This window comes from Larus michahellis, chromosome 7 (assembly GCF_964199755.1).
Source record: "Larus michahellis chromosome 7, bLarMic1.1, whole genome shotgun sequence".
NCBI classification, from domain to species: Eukaryota; Metazoa; Chordata; class Aves; order Charadriiformes; family Laridae; genus Larus; species Larus michahellis.
Genome location: NC_133902.1, coordinates 17,512,149 through 17,535,767, shown reverse-complemented (window position 1 = coordinate 17,535,767; position 23,619 = coordinate 17,512,149). Strand labels below are relative to the sequence as shown.

At 41.7% G+C, this 23,619-nt stretch overlaps 1 protein-coding gene across 18 annotated transcripts in view; it reads right to left on the bottom strand.

The window, feature by feature from the left end:
* Positions 1 to 23,619, bottom strand: part of AGAP1 (ArfGAP with GTPase domain, ankyrin repeat and PH domain 1) — a 385,263-nt gene that overhangs the window by 267,476 nt on the left and 94,168 nt on the right. For all 18 annotated transcript variants that reach the window (XM_074595890.1, XM_074595893.1, XM_074595895.1 and 15 more), the window contains exon 2: positions 3,156 to 3,214. In XM_074595890.1, the coding sequence (XP_074451991.1) occupies positions 3,156 to 3,214 (59 nt within the window). The remainder of the gene's footprint in view (positions 1 to 3,155; positions 3,215 to 23,619) is intronic.

Below are 23,619 nucleotides of genomic sequence, written 5' to 3'. Positions count from 1 at the left end.
AGTCATATTCCTGTCATATTTTATGTACAAACAGTCTGAGTCATTTCTATTTATTTACGGACACATAGGAAATGCACGAAGTTATGACAAGCATGTCACGGAACAAAAATACCACCACAACCCAGTTCAGAAATGAGAAAATTCAGCTAACAAGGCTGCAACGCAAGGCTGTGTCAGTTATGACTTGTGCAACACTGAATCATTTATTTGCATGTGCCAGATAAAATAAATCCAAACAACTATGCCCACATCCTACTAAAGCCTGTTTGTAAAAATGCATAAATGTATTGATGGTATTTGGCATTTTAAAGCTATCCAGCACAGAAGCCTGACTGTGCTTTGCATATTTTTTTGGAACAAATTAAAGCTATTTTGTCCAAAAAGATCTCATATTTATTCTGTCTAACACATCCTTATTTTACATTTGGATAAAGGGGATCCAGGAACACCACCATCGTTCAGGAAAGGGACTGGTCTCACCCAGCTGGCCGAGCACGCTCTTGACCTTGAGAAAAGTATCAACATCCATAAGTAAAACTCTGTGGTAGTATCTGATCAGCAGAAATAAATATCCTTCTGAAAACTGGAAAGAAATCAAGCCCAATGTTGTATTGCTAAAAAAGGAGGCAAAGACTGCTATTCTTTCCTCAAAAGTACGTTGAAAAATACATCCGTTGGCTTTTCTTTCGTGCAAGGCTGCGCGCTGTTGCTGCTCTCCCACAGTCCATTTCTATTCCCCTTAAACTTCTGTAGAGCCCAAGGGTATAACAACAGCCGCTATCAAAATCCAACAACCACCTCAATTTAAGAACCTCCCAGCCTCTCCAGAGAAGACAATCTCCCCCAGCATGCTAATAACCACCTTCTCCTGAAGAGTGCAGCCCACTCGAGCAGCTAAAGCTGGGGCTCCTTCATAACCTTGCAATGTTAAGCCTCACCTCCCCACCTGCACTGCTGCACTGCGCAGCCCCGGCGGGGAAACACCCCACGCTCCTCACGCTTCTGACACGGCCACAAGCTAGAGCAATGCACCCACCGTCACCCTTCGTGGTGACTCTGATGATAGCGCTGTGGCAGAAGAGGCAGGTTTGGCTTTTAACATGGCCCTTTCCTTCCTCGGCCATAGGGGAGAGCCGAGGATGAGGCTGGAAGCAGAGGAAGGACACAGAGACGACACACTGCACCAATGCCTTCCCAAGGGCAGACAGACAGGAAAGGCAGAGTGGATTTCAGATGGAGTTCCTAATTCGCCCTTTCTGCTGGAGCACAAGTTCACAGCCCCAGCTGGTGCTGCTAGCTTCAACAATTTGCAGTGGTATAATCAAATTATTATTTTTGTAATGGTAAGAGTTCTGCTTTTATCCAGGATTATACCAACTGAAGCCTTAGACAGCCCGTGCATACTGACCACTCAAAATCAATTCTCTACAGCAGCTGCTCAGCAGAAGTTTATTTTCCTACCGCTCGTTCACACTACAGCGGGGGCAAGATACTCAAGGGAAAGCATCACATAACGCAGCCATGGAAGCACAGACATACCTGTAACCCCAAGCCCATCGACTAACGCTCTGCAGTCATTTGTGTTCTGTATTATAACACATAATTGCAGCTTTGGTCTCACCTGCAAGTTTATTGCTGAGTGTTGTGAATTGGTAGGGCTAAGAGAAGGAGAAGGGATGAACACAGAAACCCTCTCTAGATCCCCCACAGCATACGCTAGCTAATACCAGAGTGGACGGGACTCACATCCAACCAACACCTTCCAGTCCTGAATTCTCAGTATTTTCTCGTGCAAGCTATTTTGAAAGATAATTTGCCTTCCAAATTACACGATCACTTAAACTGAATCACAGAATGGTCGGGGTTGGAAGGGACCTCTGGAGATCACCTAGTCCAACATCCCTGCCAGAGCAGGGCCACCCAGAGCAGGTCACACAGGATCGCAACCAGGCGGAATATGGTGACTCCCTGCAGGCCCTTCTTGTATTATATAGTTACATCTACTGACTATCATATTTCTCTTTTCCTTACCTTGTGCATTGCTGAAATCAAAACAGAAGCATAACTGCAGCCGTGAGGAAGCTGCTTCAATTAAAATGTCATTCTCTCTCAGTGCATTTATTGTGTTAAGTGACCTGTGCTTTCTTTCCCCTCCGTAAACACTATTATCAGCTCGGATTTGGAAAGAGACATTTACCACATGAGAAATGGGCTAGTGAAGCAAGGCCCCAGCTGCCCACTCCTAAACTCGGATGGTTTTGCCCGATTCACTTTGCCGCTCAACAAACAGGTGCTGGGATCGGAGCAGCTCGCCCAGGTACAGCTGGAGAACAGGAGCTGAGCACAGACGGTGTTACCCAGTTCTGTATCTTGTGTACCGCGGTCGTTTTGTAGGGTTTGAGAAACTGACGGTGTTTAATTAAACCCGGACTCCCATGTGGTAAGCTTCACAGTGATCTGGCCTCAACAACTCTGTGCCACCAGCTTGACAAGCTGCCGTTTTGGTATCCACTCTGAGGAGGTATCCACTCCTCCAGCCTCCACATTCACAACGTTTAAAAAGAACAAACATGGGAAATTCCCCCCATCTGTCTCTGTGTTATTTTTGCCTTTTCTTCCACCTATAGGGAAAATGGCTCAGCCAATGGAAAGGTTATTGTAAGCAGCTATTAAATCACCGCTCGTTCTTATAATAAAACGTAGTTTTTGATTCACTAATGAATCTTCAAAACATTCTTTTTTTTATTCAGTATAAATTCTGTTAAATTCTCCTAAGAGAAGGGAGACAGATATTTGGTTCTTGAAGAAACTGTGAAAAGTTACTAAGGTGAGAAAGAAGGCGTTTTACATATCGCCTGCTAACTGTCCCTTCCCCTCTTACAGAAGCGTAAGGCTTCCCAACTCAGAAGGCCACCCAAGGAAGCTGGCTCATGTAGCCAAACAAGCAGAAAAAGCAACAAAACAGATCTTTGAAGCATGATTATAAAAATAGAAGACACAAACTCCATAAAGATAGTTTTGTTGAAGAAAAATGCTTTACTTTTTAAAATTGCTTTGCATATTCCCCCCGCCCCCAACAGTAGATTTAATGAAGCTTACAAGATTTTTTTACTTGTGCATAACATTTTCAAAGATACAAGTAAATATAAACTCACCACTTTCAGTTCTGGTACAGACCGGCTTAGTGTCCATTCCTGGCTATTTACGAAGGCATCTGCAAAAGTGGACAACATTCACAAAATCAGTATAATGACATTTAATGGTCTGTCGCACAGAATTTCATGCTAAGACTTTGGATACATGAGATCAAAAGTCACACCCAGACTGACAGTTCAACGTGAAAAACACTAGGAGCTTGGATAAATTATACAAAAACGCAAGAATACCAGAAATTAACATTCCGCAGAACGGATGCGCTCTCTGCAGCAAGTTTAGCTGTATCATCTCCACTGGCATTAGCAAACTCAAACTAACTCCAGTCCTTCTGGGTTGTGAAAGGACTCTTCCAGTCTCTACACGGCTAAACTGCTGCCCATCCACCACAATACATTTCTTCTCTACAAGAAAAGCCTCGGACAGCTCATCGAACAATGCAATTGCCACCATCAGCAGTAACTTCTCTGCCCAGGTAAACAAGAATATTTGTTTGCCTGTTCTAAAAACATGCTATTTTTTACTGCACATCATACTTAATGTCACCAACTGCAACTAGCAGTGTCAGTGGTAACATCCCTGCCCAGAGAGAATATCTGCTTATTCTAGAAACACGCTATTTTTCAGTAGCACAATCTAGATGGAAATAAACCACAGTGCCACCTACTAAGAAATTAAATAAAAACTTTCTAGGGGCAGAAGGAGGTTGATTTCTGGAAAACTAGTGAGTTAAGTTCATCATTGCTCCCAACAGAAATGGAGTCCCTTAGGGCTGCAGCCAGGCCCAACCTCATGGACAATTCCACACCAAAAAAATAGAAATAAGGGTCCATTTTTCTACCTCCAAAAACATTTATCATTTTGTTCCTTCTGTAAAGATCTAGTCAACTGAAAGCAAACAGATAATAGCGTTTCCATTACAAATCCAAGCAGCATTATTCCGAACCCTCATTTAACCCTCCCCAAAACCACGCAAACCAGATGAATGGCTGCATATCGCACGCACAGAATGCTCCTATCAAGCAGATCAGATACAACTCCACAGTAATTAAACAGCACTGAAGAAGTTCCAGTGTCACAATCAACTCCTAATGTTATAGAAAATAACAGGGCAGAAGTTACACCTGACCACATTGTCCATAACCAAACAAAGGTTTTGCAAGCCATTGCTTCCCCTCCGATACACCAGTCAGGAAAGGAGATGGCTATTTCATTTTATCTTTTGATCTAGAGAATAAATAAATCAGAAGCAATTTCCTACCCCAGATGGTACCCTCACTAACTTAAGAAACCATCAACTTGTAAGCAAGCTTTCCCAGTGCTCAACTAAAACCAATCTCAAAGCAAACTTGTGTTTTGCATTGCACCTCTGTTCCCCACTAAATATATTACTTTTGCTAAATATTACATAGTAGCCATGAATTTGGAAGCCTTCTCCATTTTTATTTAACACATCTCTCTCATTTCAGCTACGAACAGAAGCTTGTGTGTACTGGTGGGATACTAGCCCATCCCTGGAGGGGTTCAAGGCCAGGCTGGACGGGGCTTGGAGCAACCTGGTCTGGTGGGAGGTGTCCCTGCCCAGGGCAGGGGGATTGGAACTAGATGATCTTTAAGGTCCCTTCCAACTCTAACCATTCTACGATAAATGTATTTATATGAAAACACTTTGAAAAGAGTAAGTATTTGGGTATATTACAATCTTGAGCTGCCTCCCACTCACTCAGTGGAAGGAGAAGGGAAAACAAAGGCTCAGATTAAGATGCTCTGAAGACTTGGGTTAACCTTTTGCTATTCCAGCTGCAAGAGAAGACATGATGGTCACTAGGCTCTTGTTGCATGACCTGAAGAAGTCCAATTTGATCAACACCTGAAGTCCCAGGTTTATGTCTATATTGGATGGGGCTGTGCACCAGTTAAAACAAGTGCCTCGTGTTAGTCAGGCCTGACCACAAAGCAGCACACAAAAAATTTTTCCACAACCCAATGCTTGTTAATTCTGGTTTACCTAGTAAAGGTTTAAGAAAGGAGATCTCCAAGCTCATCTCCAGATTCTCAGGTATCGAGGAAAATCATTAGTCTCAGGCAAGTATTATGCCTGACTGGCGGGGTGTGTATGTGTGAAAAAAAAACAAACATAAGAACTCTCTATTAACGTCAACAAGCTTCAATAAAAAGAAAGAAGTATTGGATCGTATCACCACAGAATATTAAAAAAAAAAGACAAGTGAGCAGATCACTATTACAGACTTGGAGAACTGCAAAAAAAAAAAAATCTACCATTTAGACTCACAAGGGTAACAAGAACATCAGAAGCCCTGTCACTTTTTTTTTGTAAATAACCTTAAATATTATTTTGTAAGATCTCTCCATTTTAAAAGCAGAAATCAGATAGGAGAGGCAATAAAAGGTAAACTTCCAGAAAGCCAAGAGGCAAAAGACAAAGCAGAAAGGTGGCAGCTGGCCAGAGGCAGAGCGATGCAGCCCAAGGGCATGGATTTATTCAACCTGCTCGGTCCTTCCTTCCTTGAACTGCCTCAAGAACCCACATGATGACTTTCCAAAAGAAAGTGTCTCAGGCAACCAGTACCCTCAATATGGGAAATACACACATTTTAATTCTGATCAGCTACAGGATAAAAGAAATATAATAACGCTAACTTGACATGGTGCTGGTATCCTTGACACAGCTGCCTTCTCCTTTTTGTTAAGTACCTGGTTATTGCTACATATGGGAGCTTTGAGTGTCCAAAATAGTTGAGAATATTTGAAGTACCATTTTATTGCAAAAATATGCCTGTTAAAAAAAAAAAAGCTTGACCTTAACCCAACTAATTTCAGCTGAAATTTCGCGATACTATTTGCAGTTAAATTACAGAAGGTAATTGCCCTTTAAAAAAAAGGCAAAACAAACCAACAAACTTCTATTAGGAGATCTACAAGTTAATCTTCCCTCCCCAGTATAATTTACACTGGCATGTTTACAAGGAATAATGACAGTTAAAAACAGAACATGTCAAGAAACAACATCTGGTCTCTTTAGCAAGAAGAGGTTAATGTACCATCATTTGTATGGACGTTGAAGCGCCCAGCTAACCAATTTAGTTCTAGTACAAATACATCAGAAAGAAGTGATTTATTCCAAGTTAATCCCAAAACCCAATGGAAGTTAAGGTGAAAAGGTCAAATACTTGCAGATAGAACATGACAAACAAGCTTGGGGATTTGCCTATTTTTATTTTTTTTTTTAATAAAGAAAACTTAACTTATAGCTACAGCGTGACTGTGAAACATTGGACGCATCAGACTGCAGCCTGCAAAGCACAAATTGAGTAGTCCACAAACAGATTCTGCTGAAGAAACAAAAACCCCACTACCGCATGTTGATTTAAACATATTGGAAGAGATTTGCATAATAAATAGAACCACATGTATGAAGCTGATCAACTGGAGTCTTGTTTGCATTACTTTCTGGCTTTGGAATTCAAGTGAACTCAACCTTCACATCTAACTACAGACTATACATATGAAAGGACTGACTTTTGTCAATAATTAATCACAGTTGTACATCCTGTTCATTTAACTTCTGCATCAATGATCAAAAGCTTCAAATATGGATGGTGTCAATCATTTATTTTTAAAATGTGCACCAAGACAGGTTAGGTTGTGTTTTACTCACCAAGTTTACTTTTCCACAAAAAGGCCTTCATTTTTTCATATTTCTTTTTCCCTTTTTTCTTTTTTTTCCCTTTTCTATTTTTCCCCGTCAATTTCTACCACTACATTCAGAGTTTCTCAGTTCCACTTACACATCATTACACCCAAGCACAAACTACAATAAGATTCTTGACTATTTTAAAAACCTCAGTTGAGTAACCCATTGGTTCCAGTATTAAAAATCAGGCATATGTGCTATTTTGGTTCCCCGTTAACACAACATTGTGGTGAAATCTTGGGACTCGATGGCCGTTTTTGGTGAGATCCATGTACTCGATGGCATAGCACAGCAGCCAACTTCCAAGACGGTCTGACTGACTATTTCACCCCTGTATACACAAGTCCTGCTTGGAATAACTTTCCAAATAGAAAGACAAATTTCCTTCTTCAAAAAAGGTAACAACCACTAAAAACTAAATAAATATTAACAAAAAGTGCTATTGAGAGACAACAGGTTCAAGGTTAATTCAACCGCCCATGATTCAGAAGAGGGGAGGGAAGTCACATAAAAACCTTACAGGTTCCATAGAAATTACAGAAATAACCCCAGGAAAAGTCTGTCTTAGGTGTTCAGCAGCCTGTTTCATCCCATATTTGATTTTTAATGCTGGAGGCCCTCCGCTAACCTAAATGAACTCCATTTACCGCCGTGGGCAACAGCAGCAAGAAAGCTAATAAGACCACCGAGTAAATACTTTTAACTGGGGACAATTAGATTTATACCACCCTCGCCATCCTTTGGGTCCCGCTTGCTTAAAAAAATCCACACAAGCCGACGAAGTCTGCCTGATGAGTAACACTTTGGGAGACCCAAAGCTGCCCCAATATGATCACAGCAGTCCACAGCCCACCGTCAGCAGTGCCAGCACAGGAGCTGCTGCTCCGTTCCTTGTACTGCACCCGTCCTGGCTCCACTAACCTTGTTTTGTCCTTTATTGTCACCAAAGTATCTCACCCTTGACTAGCAATTTAATCTGAAGCCTGAAAAGCTCACAGATTTCTCTTTGTCCGATTGAGATGAAAACCTAATGGCAAACCTGTCCAAAAGGAGGGATGAGCGAAGACGGGGCAGATGTCTCTGCAGTATGACATGAAAAGACTTAAATCTTCCATGATTCTTGGAAAGCTTCTTAGTAAGAGCTTCCCTGAGGCTATCCCAAAGTCCCTTTGCTGTCCTTTTAAATGAGGAAAAGCTATAAATAAAAAAAAAGCAAAGCCAAGGGATTTCTCTGGAAACCCTTAGCAAAAGATGCTTTTCTTTTTGATAAGAACAGGAGCCCTGAACCATGCGTGAATGAAGTTAAAGTACCAATAACTGCATCACACCCTGATCCCCCCCCTCAATAATTTCTGCATTACAAGCAATACTTAGCGTTACTTCCTTCTTTGAAATAAAAACCTGAGAGCGACCAGGCACAGAAAATATTCCTACAAGCTCCCACTCGCCCACAGAGATGCAGATAAAACCACACATCTCTCTCATGGAACCATATCAAAGGAGCACTTTCAGAACGTACTTCCCAAAGCTCATGTGCTGATTTTCTCAGCAAAGAGGGAAACGTGCAACTTTTGGGTTGAGACTTGCGATACTAATAAACCACGCATTTTTCAGAGGAGGGGTAATCTCTCAGCATACATCCTCTCCAACTCAGCTCCCAGCTTTTCAAGTCAAAGCCCCAACTCAATTCCAACACAGTATAGCAGAAAAACACTCTGACATGCTTATTTTTAAGCTTTGCATAAAATATTATTTGGAAGAGTGTGTCATGTTCCAAAAGGCCCTTTTTATATATTAATTTTCTCATTCATCTTGTACTTGCTTTAAAAAAATCAGGCAGATTTGATATTGATCCTCTCTGCTTATATGTTCAGTTCTGTATACCAACAACAATTACAAAGCAGTAACAAATAAAATTTTTAGAAAACCATCCACATCAGTATGAGGAAAAGTTAAGTTTTTTCCCCTCTCTACTCACTCAGTTTGATAGAATTATAGATTATACGGCTTTCCCCTTACACCACATAGAAATTACTGCTGCAACTACCAAACTCCAAACATTTCCCTTTTTCTCCAAGTTGTAGAAGTGTCATTTCTTCTTCTTACGCAGTTTAACCCAAAATCAGATTTGCAGCATGGCCCTGACATCCCTTCTCTAAACTTGGGCTGGGAACTCCATCCAGGCTCTGGTTAGAGCACTGGGAAGTTACGTCCCATCACATACGATGCCGTTAACGTGCCGTAACGTTAACGATCACACACATTTCGTTAACAGGATTAATACACGCATTGCAGAATAAGTCACAAAAATTGCCACAAAGCAATTCAATTACAACCCTAAAACAAGAGGGATTTTTGTGAGCTGTCAGTTTAAAAGACTCCTCCATTCCTCCCAGTGTTCTCAGAAAGGATAAAAGTCCCACAAGCCCTTACAGTTCCAGCATAAATGTTTGATATTGGTCAGATTTATCGCTGGCAAGACCTACTTGCTAATTGTAAGAGGGAAACATGCTCTAAGCCTGGCTTCTTTAAGGCACCAGATGAAAATCATTAGAGTCACACATACATTTGACAGCTGAAAAACCATGCCCCGTTACTGAGAACTATGTTAAATAGATATTTAGGTCAAACCCAAAATCTATTTTCCAATAGCAACTGGCAGCTGCAAGAGCGTTATCCTTTGTGCTGCCATGGAAACAAAAGGAGGACCAGTGATGGAAAGCGCTATATAAACCGTACCAGTCAACGAGTCAGTCTTTCCTAAAATACGCTTCTGGGCTTGGGAATTTAAAAAGCCTTTCCCTGTAACCCCGTCACTTTGGTTTTCTCTTGAATTTTTAAATTGTTGAAATTGAAAAGTATTTTGTTGTTGCTAATATTCACACTCCCCCCCCCCCCCCCCATCTGTCTTATTACCTACAGCTATATTTCACCTCATTGAATGCACAGCCTTTGGGTTATTTCAAAGACCTTATATCTCTTTAGCTCCCACGGCTGGAAGAAGTCCCATGCTTCCTACAACAGGACTGAGAGGATGTATGTTTCCAAGAATACTCCCCAAACCAGTTTCATTTTTGAAGTTTTACACCTAACATCACCAAAATATTTGCTTTGTCCTTAAATATAACATAGCTCCAAAGCAAGATAGTCATCTTAACACATATCCCCCCCAAAAAAAATACCCAAACCAAACCAAAAACAAACAAACAAGATATTTTTCCTTGTAAACAACTTACAGCCTAAATAAATGACATAATCAACATGAAAAAAACTTCACATTCCCTGTATTTTCACAGTGGGTCAGGTTCCGGAGCTGACACACAGTTAGTTTAAGAAAAATTAAAATCCCACAGATAAAACCACTGTTTACTCTTGAGGCAACTCTACCATCAGAGAGGAGAACTGCACTTCTAAGAGGGATGTCCTGAGCGAGGACGATCGGGATTACAACTTCATTCTAAGAAAATGCACATTCCTTAATACTCAGCGGCAACCCTAGGAGAAATGTGACACTGAAAAACACTGGCCCCTTTTTACAACAGATCACTGATGACCACAATAAGAAGTTGAAAGGAATATAAAAAGCTGAAAAAGAGACAAATGAAAGCATCATTGTATTAAAACTGTTCCCTGCCCCAGTAAAACCGCGAAAGTAAATGATCGCTTTGAAACTAAGAATACCTTAACAGCTTTTTTTTTTTTAGTCTTATGAGTTTGGGGTTTTTTTTAAGTTTTATCAATTTTTATTTTTAAAATGAAATGTGCTACCAAAAAGACCCTCACCAACAAGCACAACAGAAAAACCATCCCTGCCAAAGTGGATTCATACAAGCCAGCCACCCTCCACCAAGCTGACTGTGCCACCCCATCTATCCCACCCATCCCATACATCCCACCCCCCCCCTCGCCTCTCCCGAGCCTTTTCTTTCCCCAAGCACGTGCACTGGGCAAAGCCAGAGATATCAGTGCTCTCGTGTTCAACACAGGAGGGGAATAAAACGCATCCTTAGCTTAAATTGTTTCTACAGTTACGTCAGCTAGAGCAATCCTATCAAATACACGCGGCTAAGATCTACCACGCTGCTTCATGCTCTCACAAGAAGAGAAGCACCAGAAAGCAGCACTGCTCACTTACTGGGGCTCTGGGCTGTCCTGATGCCTCAAGTTACATCTGTGTCCTGCGATGAAATAATATATTTTTTTCCAGGCAATACACAATATTTCCGTAAGAGCCTCCAAAGCCTTAGAGAATGCAGCTGAATGAGTAACCATAGTAGTACTGGGCTCCAGGAGGAAAAAGAAGCCGCTGGAGATGAAGCGTATGGTAATGCGTTGGGTCTCACTAGAAAGCAGGTCAGTGTCAAAGGTGAGGTCTGTTTTATACCATTCTCTTGTCTCAAGGGCAGGGTAGTGCCAGCACAGGAAAGATTACCCCAAATGTAACTAAGTGAAAAACCTGGTGATGAGATTTTGAGCTGTAACAAGCCATGCTCAAAACATCAAGGGAGTGACGTGCTTCTTACAAACTGCTGAATAGCAGTGGTGAAAATACAGGACAAAACCCACATTGTAGCAAAGGTGTTCGAAGCATCCAAAACAAGACACTTCAAAAATCATAGCCTACGTTGTCTGTCTTGACTACAGGCACAAACAAGGAATTAGCCTTTCTTATTCAAATCTGAATGTTAATGAGAAGCCCCCCTACAATGCATCAAAGATGAAGAGGGACAGCTTATACAGTTGCCAAAATAAGAATCAATGTCAAAGTATAAATTAAAAAAGACGAAGTGGGGGAAATAAGAACGTTCTAAGTGAATATAGAAAAAGATTTTATCTGGCAAGCCAGAAAGAAGAAAATCACAACAAGGACGCACACAAAAAAAATAAAATTACTGAGACACATTGCTTGGCAGGCTGAAAAGACTTCCACTTTTCAGATAGATAAGAATGGCTCTAACTCAAAAACAAAGCAAAAAATAAACAAGGGGAACTTGGCGACTACTTGGTAGAGGAGAAAATAGATATTTTTATAGGTAAAACAGCAACAATACTAAATGAAAACCAAGTATGCAGTGAATAAGTCAGCCTACTCAGGATTTCCACCCCTGGGATTCCACAGAAGAGATTATACCGGGGCAACATCTGAGCATCACCAAAATCATCACCCTAAGCAGTACAACGTGAAGCAGGTAGCTTTACCTTTGGAGGGGGGAGAGGGGGGAAGGCATAGGACGAAGGAAATAAAGTCAAGCTTAATAAAACAGTGACAAAAGCACAAACTCTTAAGAGTGGCAAACACCAAAACCCAGACCAATAATTCACCTGCCTTCCTATTCCGGCCCAGGTCAGCAGCAGACAAGAACGGACAAGGTGCTATCACACACCTTGCCCCTGCTCTCCCCCAGTTTAGCTCAACGTGCAGTTCAGATACAAGCAACCTCTTCATATAAATACAGTCCTTCACGTATTTTATCCATCAGCTAATAGCTGTGCCTCTCTGCTAAGGACTGACACTCCCAAGGTCCTACAGGGACTCACAGCTCAATTATCTTTTGGATTATAACGAAAGAAAAAAAAAAAAAATTTGGCTGTTTTTTTAATCTGCCTCTTACTAGTTTCGCAAGACACTGCTTAATTCTTGCGTAAGAAGGGATGATCAAGAGTGATTCCATCTTTAACCCTGCTCCTCTCCCACAATGATCCCTCTTGCCTTCCCCTTCCCAGGCTGCACACTCTGCTTAGCTGGACTGGTTCTTACCTGACCAAACATATTACCTTGCTAATGCACCTTCTTGTTCTCCTATACTTATTTCCAGATGCGAGGACCACAGTCGCCCCCCCCACCGCCTCCAGAGATGGGCACACTATGCCCTTTTAATGGAGGCATGACAACGTGCTCTGTTTTCTGTTCTTAACGCTCTTTGCTTTAAGCCCTGCAGAGCACTTCATTCACGATTTCCACAAAGCTCTTACGGATGCCAGGATCGGATCTCTGCCGAGTCTTAAAGCTCATCCAGAGCTGCGAAACATGAGTTCGGACTGCCTTCTCCCTGTGCCGACTCTCTGCACTCAAGCCACATTACGTTTAATCTGCCGGTACATTAGCCCCTAAACCGTCACGAGATTTCTCCACAACTCCGCACAACCAGCTCCAATTCTTTTTAATACCTTGAACGGACAGTAAATTGTCACCTTATGTCATCCCCTTCCCCAGGGCACTTATCAATATTTTAACCAGAAGAGGCTGCAGCACAAATTCCTCTAAGACTTGCTGCTGGGTTGTTGTTTTTTTTTCAAAGGTAAAAATCAACTATTTATTCCTATACGTTATTTCCTACTTTTTAAAGAGTTATACACACAAGAGGACCCTCCCTCTTATCTGCTGGCAGCTCAGCTTGAGTCTCCAGCGAGAGCAACTCTTTCAGTCCTCAAAATAAACACATTTCCCTTGTCCTCCCCCGACGAACTCCAGTAAACATGAGCTGTGACTTCCCCCACAACAGCCAAGTCCACCCTTCCCCAATCCATCATTTATCCATTCACCCATCCATAGGGTTTACGCTCAGTTTCTCAGCTCGGTGGTTGCATGCTGTGTGACTAATGGAGAGAGAGGCAAATTCTACTCCCCCATCACACCCCCGCAGCCCCAATGAAGTCAATGCGGTCAAGATAGGTGTGATCCAGTAACTCCGCTTGCAAACCAAGGCTCTTCTACATGCCTGGTTACCAAAACGCTCTTCCCTTTCAAGTAACCCGCAAGCAAGGGGTGCTAAACAAGACCGTGAAGCGAGCGATGGTGCGACCAAGGAAGCCTTATTCTTCTGCAGGGGTATCAACGGTGTTTCTGAACCATCTGGTGCAGCCACAGCATGCAGATGCAAAAATACGCAGTTTCAAAGTTCAATCACTTAAAAATTGACTTATGGCCCAGCTTCCCTGCTTGTCAACCAAAATCCACGCTCTGGCATCATACAATCATCGAGTTACTTTCTCGGTTCTTTAAATTGCGGCTACAGAAAATGGGTCCAGCGTGTTTGTACAGAAGTACATCTAGAAAAACATTTTGCCTCTCCACAAGGGAAATTATGACTTGTTTATGCAACACATTTCTGAAAACATTTTTTAGAACTCGAGTCATGTCTCTGAGATTGCTATGCTGGTTGTCAAAACAGAGCCTTTTTTTCCCCGACTATACCATATGTAATACTAAGTCCACTTTCCCTAACTTGATATCACCCATGCAAGATTTGGAGATGATTAGTGGAAAATATACAAATGAGACGCTGTTCTTCAGAGAACAGCACAGCAGGAGTAATCTGATGTTTCTATATTTATTAGCCTGATGCACATCTAACTTGTTTAAACAAGGCTTTTGTCAAACGTCAAAAAAAATGTTAATGCAATCCAAGGCATGCTCTCAAAGGGAATTAATGCTGAGCTGGAACCAATGCAAAAGCCTTAGTTACAGCAACAAGGAAACAGTGAAAAGGGGCCCCTTTTTATTCCAATTGCAAATAGATCCCCTAAGATAGAAAGATTTACTTCCTAACAGCTGAGACAGAGAACCTAGAGCAGGAAATTGGGGTGAGGGCAGGTACTGGAAAGACCCAGTTTGTGTCTGCTCAGCAGACCGTCTCCCTGAGCTGTGGGACAAGGAAAGGGATGGGCAGGTTTCCTGGGATGCTCCCCGGTGCCCTCCATTCTCCTTCCCCGCGACTGCCCGGGGACCCCCACGCTCAGCTTCAGCAGCGCACGTTGAAGCAGTGCAGATACTCACCTCAAATGCTCCTTCAGGTGCCCAATTAGTTTTTATTTTCTTGTAATGAGGATAACGCCCACTTACTCAATTTCATTACCATTTTGCCTGAGAGACTGTGAAGCCAGCAAAACATTAAACCACCGTGAAAACATCAAAGCATCATTAAAAAACTGTGTCTTAACACACTGCACAGCTGAGCAAGAGACAGGGTCCGGAAGCAGAGAGAAAGCAAAGAGGGAAGGACTCAGTGCCGCCATTCTCTTTCGCCTTAAAACTGTTTATAATATAACAGTTAAAAAAGGTAATATGTGACTAAACGCGCCATTAGAAAAGCGGCTTCCTTCCCCAGCTTCCTATTTAAAAAGCACCTGCTAGTACAAGGCACTTCAGAACAACAGCAGAGCTATACAAGTAGGAACTATTTATTTTGGAAACTCAGAACATTTGTCAGATGAACTTTAGACTCAGTGACTAACTGTAACACAAAGCCTTTTTCAACTTCCACTCGCAGATAAAACTGCGAAGTTTGCAGGGAGCTGAAGGCAAGCAAATCAATCATTACGATCCCAGGATCTGCAACCATCCGCTACCACTCCTTCGCCTTCTCCTCCCGGGCAGCCTGTGTCGCGCCTCATCCAGCGCTCTGGACCAGCACCAAGAGAATCTGGCAGAAAAAAGATGCTGCAAACCACACGTCGGCTCATGTTAAGTTAAACTTTTTCCAAAGCTCAACGGTTACTGCAAAGTTTGAAAGGTCTGATGTGTCACATCACTTCTGCGAGAGGAGATGGAAAGAATGATTACCATCATTACTACATTGATTATCACCATCACACAAGTCACGTTCCCACATCACATGAAGAATTTAGTGCAATACCTTGAAGTGCTGGGACCTAAATCAAGGCAGAACCAGACATGCCTCTGAGGCCACCATGATAATTTTATCGGAAGCAAAAAAATCCAGGCTATACACTAATATGAATTTAGTGATACTTCTCCATTTGAAGTTTATAAAGCTGAATTTTCAGCTTTGCTAGAACTGGTAATACTACTTTTATTTTATTTTTTAAAAAACGTTCACCCAGGAATAAAATTGTTCCTCGGTCTTTGCAAAAATCTTGCCCTCTGGCTATATTCTCATTTGTGTTTCCTGGGTGAAGCCAAGAAACTCAAGTATGTTTTCAGAGCTTCATCAGGTTCCCATCACCTGAGGCACATACTTTAAACTCAAATGGATGTACTAGAAATGGTATCTTTAAAGAAGCCCATGCAGAGTCCAGGAATCAGAAAACAATTTAGCTGCACCTAAGAGACCTACACCTCCTTCCTTACAAACCCGCTCTAATGCTTTTCGTACCCACTATTTACAACGTGCAAGCAAGCCCTGTTAAAAGGAGAAATTAGAAAAAGAATCAGTTTTTGCAAAAGTCCTCTTGCTGCATCTTCGCGCTGTTCTGGCTTGACCTGTGACATGTTGTACCAAGCCACGATGTAAACTGACCCCTTGCTAAACCCCTGCATCCAAACGCTTAAGAAATAACTCTTCATATTCTCTTCCCTGTTAATACTATAATGTCCTGTTGCCTCTTCACAAGCTGAGAAAAGAAAGCTGGAGGCCAGTTATCCTATCACAGCTTTTATTCTTTCTCACCTTCGTACCGCTTCCTTAGGTAAACTCAACCGTATTAGTGACTGAAATTCATTATGAGAATTTTTTTTTTTTTATGTTTGGAAAAAACCTGAAAGTCAAAAAAACACATAAAGATCTAAAGCATACTTCAAAGCTAACAAGAAGGGTGTCAGCCTCTACTCTAGCAACAACACTAGTGCATACTCTTAAAAAAAAAAAATAATTAACACAATCAAGTGCAGCCTTAGACCCGTAATAAAACACAGCCATTTGGAAGCAGTACAATGGAAAAACAGAAATCAAACAGCTACAGTCTACGTATCTCAACAAAATCACTCAAAAAGCAGCAGCAGAACACGCTACACTAAAAGCGCGCTTCCAGCGTCTTGGAAGCCATCAGAGGGACCAGCTCTACGTGAAGCTGTTCTGTGGGAGCCTTCAGACGGCTGCAGCGCTACCTGACACACTGCAAGCTTCATCTTCAGGGTGCAAAACCGGCAATTTCTCCTTTTTTTCCATTTGGGGACTTCCCCTCTGATTTGGCAAAACAAGGCTGTGCTATGAAAATCCCCTGGTCTCTCCACATCGCCCCCTGCTAGACAGGAGCACCAGGAGAGGGGAAACCCAAGGGCAACATGCACCAGCCAGCCAGATCTCAAATATTTTGACAATCCTGTTTCTCAGGGACAGAATATCAAGGCCGGGTTCAGCATATTTACCCGATCGATGCATGCTCATTATTTGGAGTTAGAACAAGCTTGACAATTTCTGTCCAGCCTTCCACGGTGCTACCAAAAGCTGAACCTGAACAAAGAAGGGGGAACTCAAACCATCTTTGGGATAGCATCTAGGGAGACAACATGTGGTTAGCACATCAAGTCAGCTATTAGTGCAGATCAAAACAATTTTTGGCTGCTCCTTCCCATTTAAAGCGTTTTATTTTTTCCCAGGCAAAAGCAGGACGAGCACAGTGCACACTGCAGCTGCTGACAACAGCTGTAGCCGGCCCTGTCGCAGCTACACCATTATCTTTTATTTTTTTTTAAGCTACAGTGCATAAGAGTTCACATCCCAAATTGAAAACAAAGCAAACCCCAAAATAAACTCCACTGTCTTACTAATTAAAGGGACTCGTTCCTTCAGCAAGGCTGACATAAACCACTGCCGCTGGGTTAAGAACATAATTTTAGCACTCCGTCCTTCCAACGTTTTTACAGAGACTGTGTGTGCAAGCGACTAGCCATGTAGCATCATTAAAAGCTCTCTCTAGGAAGTGGGTTTTCACGTAGCTTTATTTGACATGCCACAGGAAGTTTGCATAAACGAGATCTCCACGATACAGGAATTTCTTCCTGCAGCATCCAGGTTTCCATTCCCAGTACAGCAGCCAGTAGACGCTGGCAGTTGCCTTCGAGGTGCCTTGCCACACTGGGTCAGGCACAGACACCCTGTGGTAAGAAACTTTAAGGAGCACAACTGGGTATTACTGATCAGGTCATACCTCGCAGAGAAGAGAGCTGGAAAAGCAATGCGCCTCCTGCTCGGCATATTCTATCTAGAGAAATCCAAAGCTAGTTTAATACAGAAGTCTTCAAATTAAGCAGATGGGCCTGTTAAACATACATGCAGGAGAATAATGGGACAGGCCTTTGCCTCTGCTTGTAACTCGAAAAATGACATATCCCCAGGAGTGAAATCTCCCCATTCTACACAATTGTAATGTTCTTCTATGCTTATGGATAAATAAAATATTTTATACCCTAAATACCAACAACAACCAGCCAAGAAAACCCAATTCACTTTATAATAGGTGGTTTGGGTAAGTGATTCACAACACTTGAAATACAACTCTCCAGACCATTTAATATAAGGTAGAGGTAACGCAATATGTATCAGCTGGCTCCAATTAACACTTCACCTTTATCACTTGCAAAAGTATTTCCTTGTGGGCTGAGAACCACCCATTACTCATGCCTCTGCTGACTCACAGAAATATTAAACAGCCTTTAAGAGGTGGTGTTCCACCACATTATGCAAATTACTGCCAACTCATGAAGAAAGGGAGACCATAGTTAACATTCAGGATTTGACAAGATACATCTATCCAAGTATATAAAGGAATAGCCACTATAAAATCAGAATTAACAGCTTTAGGAGCTTGTACTTACTTATGTTAAAACGCAGTTCTTCCAGTTAGCAAAATATGCACTAAAAAGGGCAAAAGAATATGGTTTTCAGATAATCCATATTGTCCACCTCACCCTTCCTCTTATTCAGATAATAAGACGAGTACCTCACGACAATTTGTTCAACCTTATCTGCCTCGGTGCCAGCCTCCAGTGCAAGTGCATAATATTTACGTATCATTGGGACTGGCCAGTGCACTGGGGCTGCAGGTTATCAGGAAACCTAATGGAATAGTAAGAATATGAAATGATGCTGCCCTTTCCTCTGGTAGAAGCTGCAGAATCAATATAATGCTAAGAAAAAGGTGAAAATCCACATAGCGGTTTTACGCAGGATCATATTGCTCGGTTGCATTAAACATTAAATGCTGAACACCAGCCTGGTGTTTTTATAAAAGAACCAGACAGCAGAGATTTACAAACTCGAAACATCACCTTCCACCCTCAGGCACTCCCATCACCACTGCCCCAGAAGCAGCCTGCAGCAGATGCCTTCAGGCCTCGTAAATGCTGCCTCCATGCCGGCCAGATGCTTCTCGTAAGATAATTTTAATTAAACCTGCTCATCATTGCAGCTGACATAGATGTTCAGGGTGCCCTGTTCTATCCCATCCACTCTGTATAGGTATCAGTAATTGTTTGCATCTCAGTTTCTAAGCAGCTAAGCAAGGTGTGTATATAGTCGGACATTCTTGTCAGGTATAACAGTTTGAGTGATTATCATCATTGGAAATCATGCCGAGAACACATTGGGGGTGGGGGGTGGGGAATCATTTTATTACCTGGCTTTGGGCTGGTATTGTCTTTGGGTATCATAATACACAACAAGAAAGAACAAAATTATCTAGCAAAGAGATTAACAATGCACAGCCAGCATTGCAGTAGAAATCAGCATCATCTGAAAAAAAGAAAAGAGAGCCCCACAGGCTGCCTTTCCCATGAGAGATGTTTTTTTTTTTTTCCTGAAAGCTCATGCACTACCTGCAGAAACTAAAGCAGCAAACTCAGTCCTGCCAGCTGACAAACAAACAGAAGGATGGTCTTGGGGGGGATGTCTCACACCATGATTTTATAATCATCCCGACATACGCATAATTCACATCAATCAGCAGCACCTGTGACTACCGCATTGATTCACTCAATCCACTTTTAAATAATTCAAATAGTTAAACTTTTCGCCCATTAAAAAAAAATAATTAACAAATAACCAGCAGGCAGTCACAGCAGGCTTTCAGAGAGCTAGTGAATGAAGAAGTCTCTGTCCCGACAAGTCTCTATGAAGGAAAAGTCTGAGATAAACGCAATGAGTAAGAAACCCACTACGGATTTCAGGCTGAAAACTGTGCCACTGAAGTAAACATCTACTCAAGATTATATCTAACACCTGGAAAATCAAAAAATCTCTGATCATTTTAAGTACTGTACCATCGCACCTTAAAGTATCTATTACTGGCCTGTTCACAAGGTTTTGATCTACTATTCGGGTAATCCCAAACTTTACCACCTATGTAGATAACCTCTTTCACAAAGCCTGGCCCTCCATCCTTCCCAAGTATTCATCATCCGCTGTGCTAATTCACACCAGCAACAAAGCTTATTTTCTCTCAACTACTTACTAGATTTACCTGAACGAGCTAAGAGCCAAGAACTTTAAATACAAAAAAATCACTCTACTTCCCTACTTTCAGACTTCATCATCGCCTGCTGCCCATTAGCCCCCAACCTGCTTCACTGAGGAAGGGGAGCTGAAGTTCTGATTTATTATTATTTAAAAAAAAAAAAAAAAAAAAAAAAAAGACAGACACACACACACCTCCCACTCACCAGCTTGCATTTAATCTAAAAGCTATCGCAAAAGGGAGAAGCAAAAAGTACTACCACTCTAGCGCATTTGTCACACCGGATGCCACCTTCAAAATTCATTTACCTCTCTCCCCAAAGTATAAAATATTGTAGAAGTCTCACGAGTAGTGAAGCTAAGAGAAATATGAGCGGAAGCTATCAGAAAGTAAGATGAGGGGGGAAAAAAACCAAGAAAACAATGTAAAAAGGCCATCCTGCCGCTTATCCAACCAGACAACTATCTTCCTGTGCATCCCAAAGGATGCTACACAAAAAATGTACCTCCAGAATGACTGGGGAGCTAGGCAGCTGCAGCCCAAAAGCAGTACATAAATACCACTAAAGTAGAGGGCATTTTCATCTAGAGAAAAAGCAAGCTTATGAAAGTTGAAGGGCAAATTGACACAGGAAGATATACGGTCCATCTGCAGTCATGCACCTTATCTTTCATATTAAATAGAAAAGTCACTGTAATACTTACTGATCTTTTTCTAAGAAGAAATCCACAACTAATTGTGCTCACTGATGTCAAAAGGAACTGCTGGGAATCACATTTTTAAAAATGGACAGCTGACATCACCCAATTCAAATTGGGAAAGTAAAAGGTTAGATTAGAAATGACAAGATCTTCTGCAGAAGCGTAAAACAATATAAATATATTGATATAGACATGGTATTTGAAAGTTGGCATCTTAGCCTGTTAACGCAGTACAGACATAAAAAGTAAGCATTATGTTAAGTATTGAAGTTAATATGAAAACATTTGCCAACTAGATCCACAGAAAGTCAGTCATCTATTCCAGAATACGAACAAGACTTCTACCACCATTACAGACTCACATTAAACCAAACACTCACACTAAACATGCTCTAACACTGCAGTAAAAAAGTCTGAATACCCTATGCCAAAAACCATAGGGAGACTGAGCCCCTCAAGCTATGTTAAAGGAGACTTTTTATCAAAAGAGCAATACCTAAACCTGAGCGAAGCTACTCCAAACCACAAAAATCCCCCACCTCCCCCTAAATATAAAATCAACAATAAAGGAGAAATATGATGCCATTCTTTCAAAGCTCCTTCAGCACAGGATGTTTTTGCCTTGCAGCAATGCGAAGGCTGTTGAAGTTCTTTGCAGTAATTTCCAAATTATTTCCAGAAGTGATTTATAACATGCCCAGGGACAAAAGCTACAAACACTAGAAGAGTCTACTGAAAATTTGAACTTTGTGTTTTGTTTTTCACATATGCTGCCCGAATGGCAGGGCTAGAACATGCCGAATGTGCACACAACTCCAGTCAGATGTCCAGTATGTCAATAAGACCTGAAGTGGGCTGCCAACCTCCTGCAGGTTCAGAAACCACACTTCAGCTGAATAACAACCCAACTGCTGCAATTCCCAAAGAATACCCTATACTTAAATAATCTCTCGCTGTATAGAAAGTTAGCTTCTAGCTCAAAAATCTGCCATAGGAATTAAGTGACACACTCATTCCTGAAGATTCAGGTGACCAGAAACTCATAGACTTCACAAGCTATGCTGTGATTCAAACTGCATTTACATTAATTGTCTCCATTTCAGGTATTAGTTACAGTGTCCCAGAGACACTCCTTAAAAGTATTCCCAGCATCTCTCACAGAAGTGCTAAAAAAAATGCCAAACAACCTGTAAAGCCCCAAACCTCCTTGAGGCTCAAGGTTTCAAGCTCAAGTCATCTACTGGAAAAAAACAAGACATCACAATTTTAAAAGATGAGTGCTAAAAGACTGCTTATTTCAACGCCCATGAATCTTCAGCTAATTTTATTGGTTCCGCAATCATATTTTCCTAGGTTTGGCGTGTCGGGTGCATATTTTGCTAGACAAACATTACGAAGAAATGATGGTGGTAAAACTGAGTATAAGTGATTTCACGATCTGGAGTTTAACCGGAGCTTTTATAACTCAAAAATTCCCTGCCTCCCAAACCCAAAAAGAGAGTGCACCGACTCCAAAACCATATCACAGATCTCACTAGCCTGACACAACCCTAAGATCATTAAATATGCACAGGAATGTGGTTGAAAGAAAGACACTGCAACCAGACTTCACATTTTTTAATATATGAATTTATGATAGAAAAATTGGCGTATAAAATATATTATATGTAAATAAGTTACACATAACGCTCCTCAAAAATGCTAAGCCATGGAAAAAGGGAATTTTAAAATAAACCTCCTCTGTGATTGGCAGAAAAGGATAAAGAGCTGACACATAGGCTAAATTTTAGTGGTCTGAGCACAAGCGTAGCCTTGGTACACGAGGGAAGACCCTTGTGGAAGTTACATGAAACTCCTGGAGCTCTCATCGCACTCATGGCTTGTTCGTCAGGTATTTGTCCGAGGTAGTACTATGAATGACTGAGAAAATAAACAGAATTCCATTTTTACCAACCTAAAGGGGGAAAAGATTCCATTTTTTCCAATGGAAAAAGAATTCCATTTTTACTAACCTAAGGTGGGCGGAGAGAAGGGGGAAGGTAAGGTTTTGCTGTGATTTCTGTTCAGTTTTTACTGCAGAGTTCTGCAAGAACCATTTCCAGCATCCTCCCCCGAGGATCGAGGGCGTTGCCAGAGCTGTTTGTCATGCTGGTACTACAGTGGAGGACAAGGGACAGCACATGTAAACAGAAAAGGCCAGCAGTGTTTGTGATGACTGCAGCGACACATTCCTAGGATTATTCCACAAGAAAGGAACTCGGATTGGATCCAGAAAGAAAAGAACTTTTTTTACTTTGAGTCTGAACCCTGTAACCCTGCTGTAATGGAGTGCATGCACTACGCAAGAACAGGGGTACTGGGAATTTTACGTACTGAATGATTCCGCAAAACTCACTCAGGTTTCACTGGGTAACACAGCGCTCCCTCTTGTAGACAGAGTGAAGGAACAGTTAAATTCCTCTTTTGTGTTTTTTTTCCCCCCCAAAATGCATCAGCGGCAGCCATGTGAGCGGGCTGGCAAAGGAGACTGCAGCAGAGATGGGAGCAGACTGGGCTGGAAAAGCCAGTACAGAATAAGAGACAGTCCTACACACACACGCTTCAAAAACTACCAGCAAAACTCTTGCAGCAAAACCACGCAAGCAGTGGAGTATTCTGGGACAGGGATACGACCTTTGGAGAAAACTAGAACCAAAGAAACACTGGTTTAAATCTCGTGGAAACAGGATTATGCACATTGTTCTAAGTCAGCAGTATGTAGCAACCAGCTCCATCAGCCGCTACCGAACGCCATCAAGTCCCCAACATCAAACTGTTTTCATCAGTGGTATTTTCACACAAAATAGGTACTGTGTC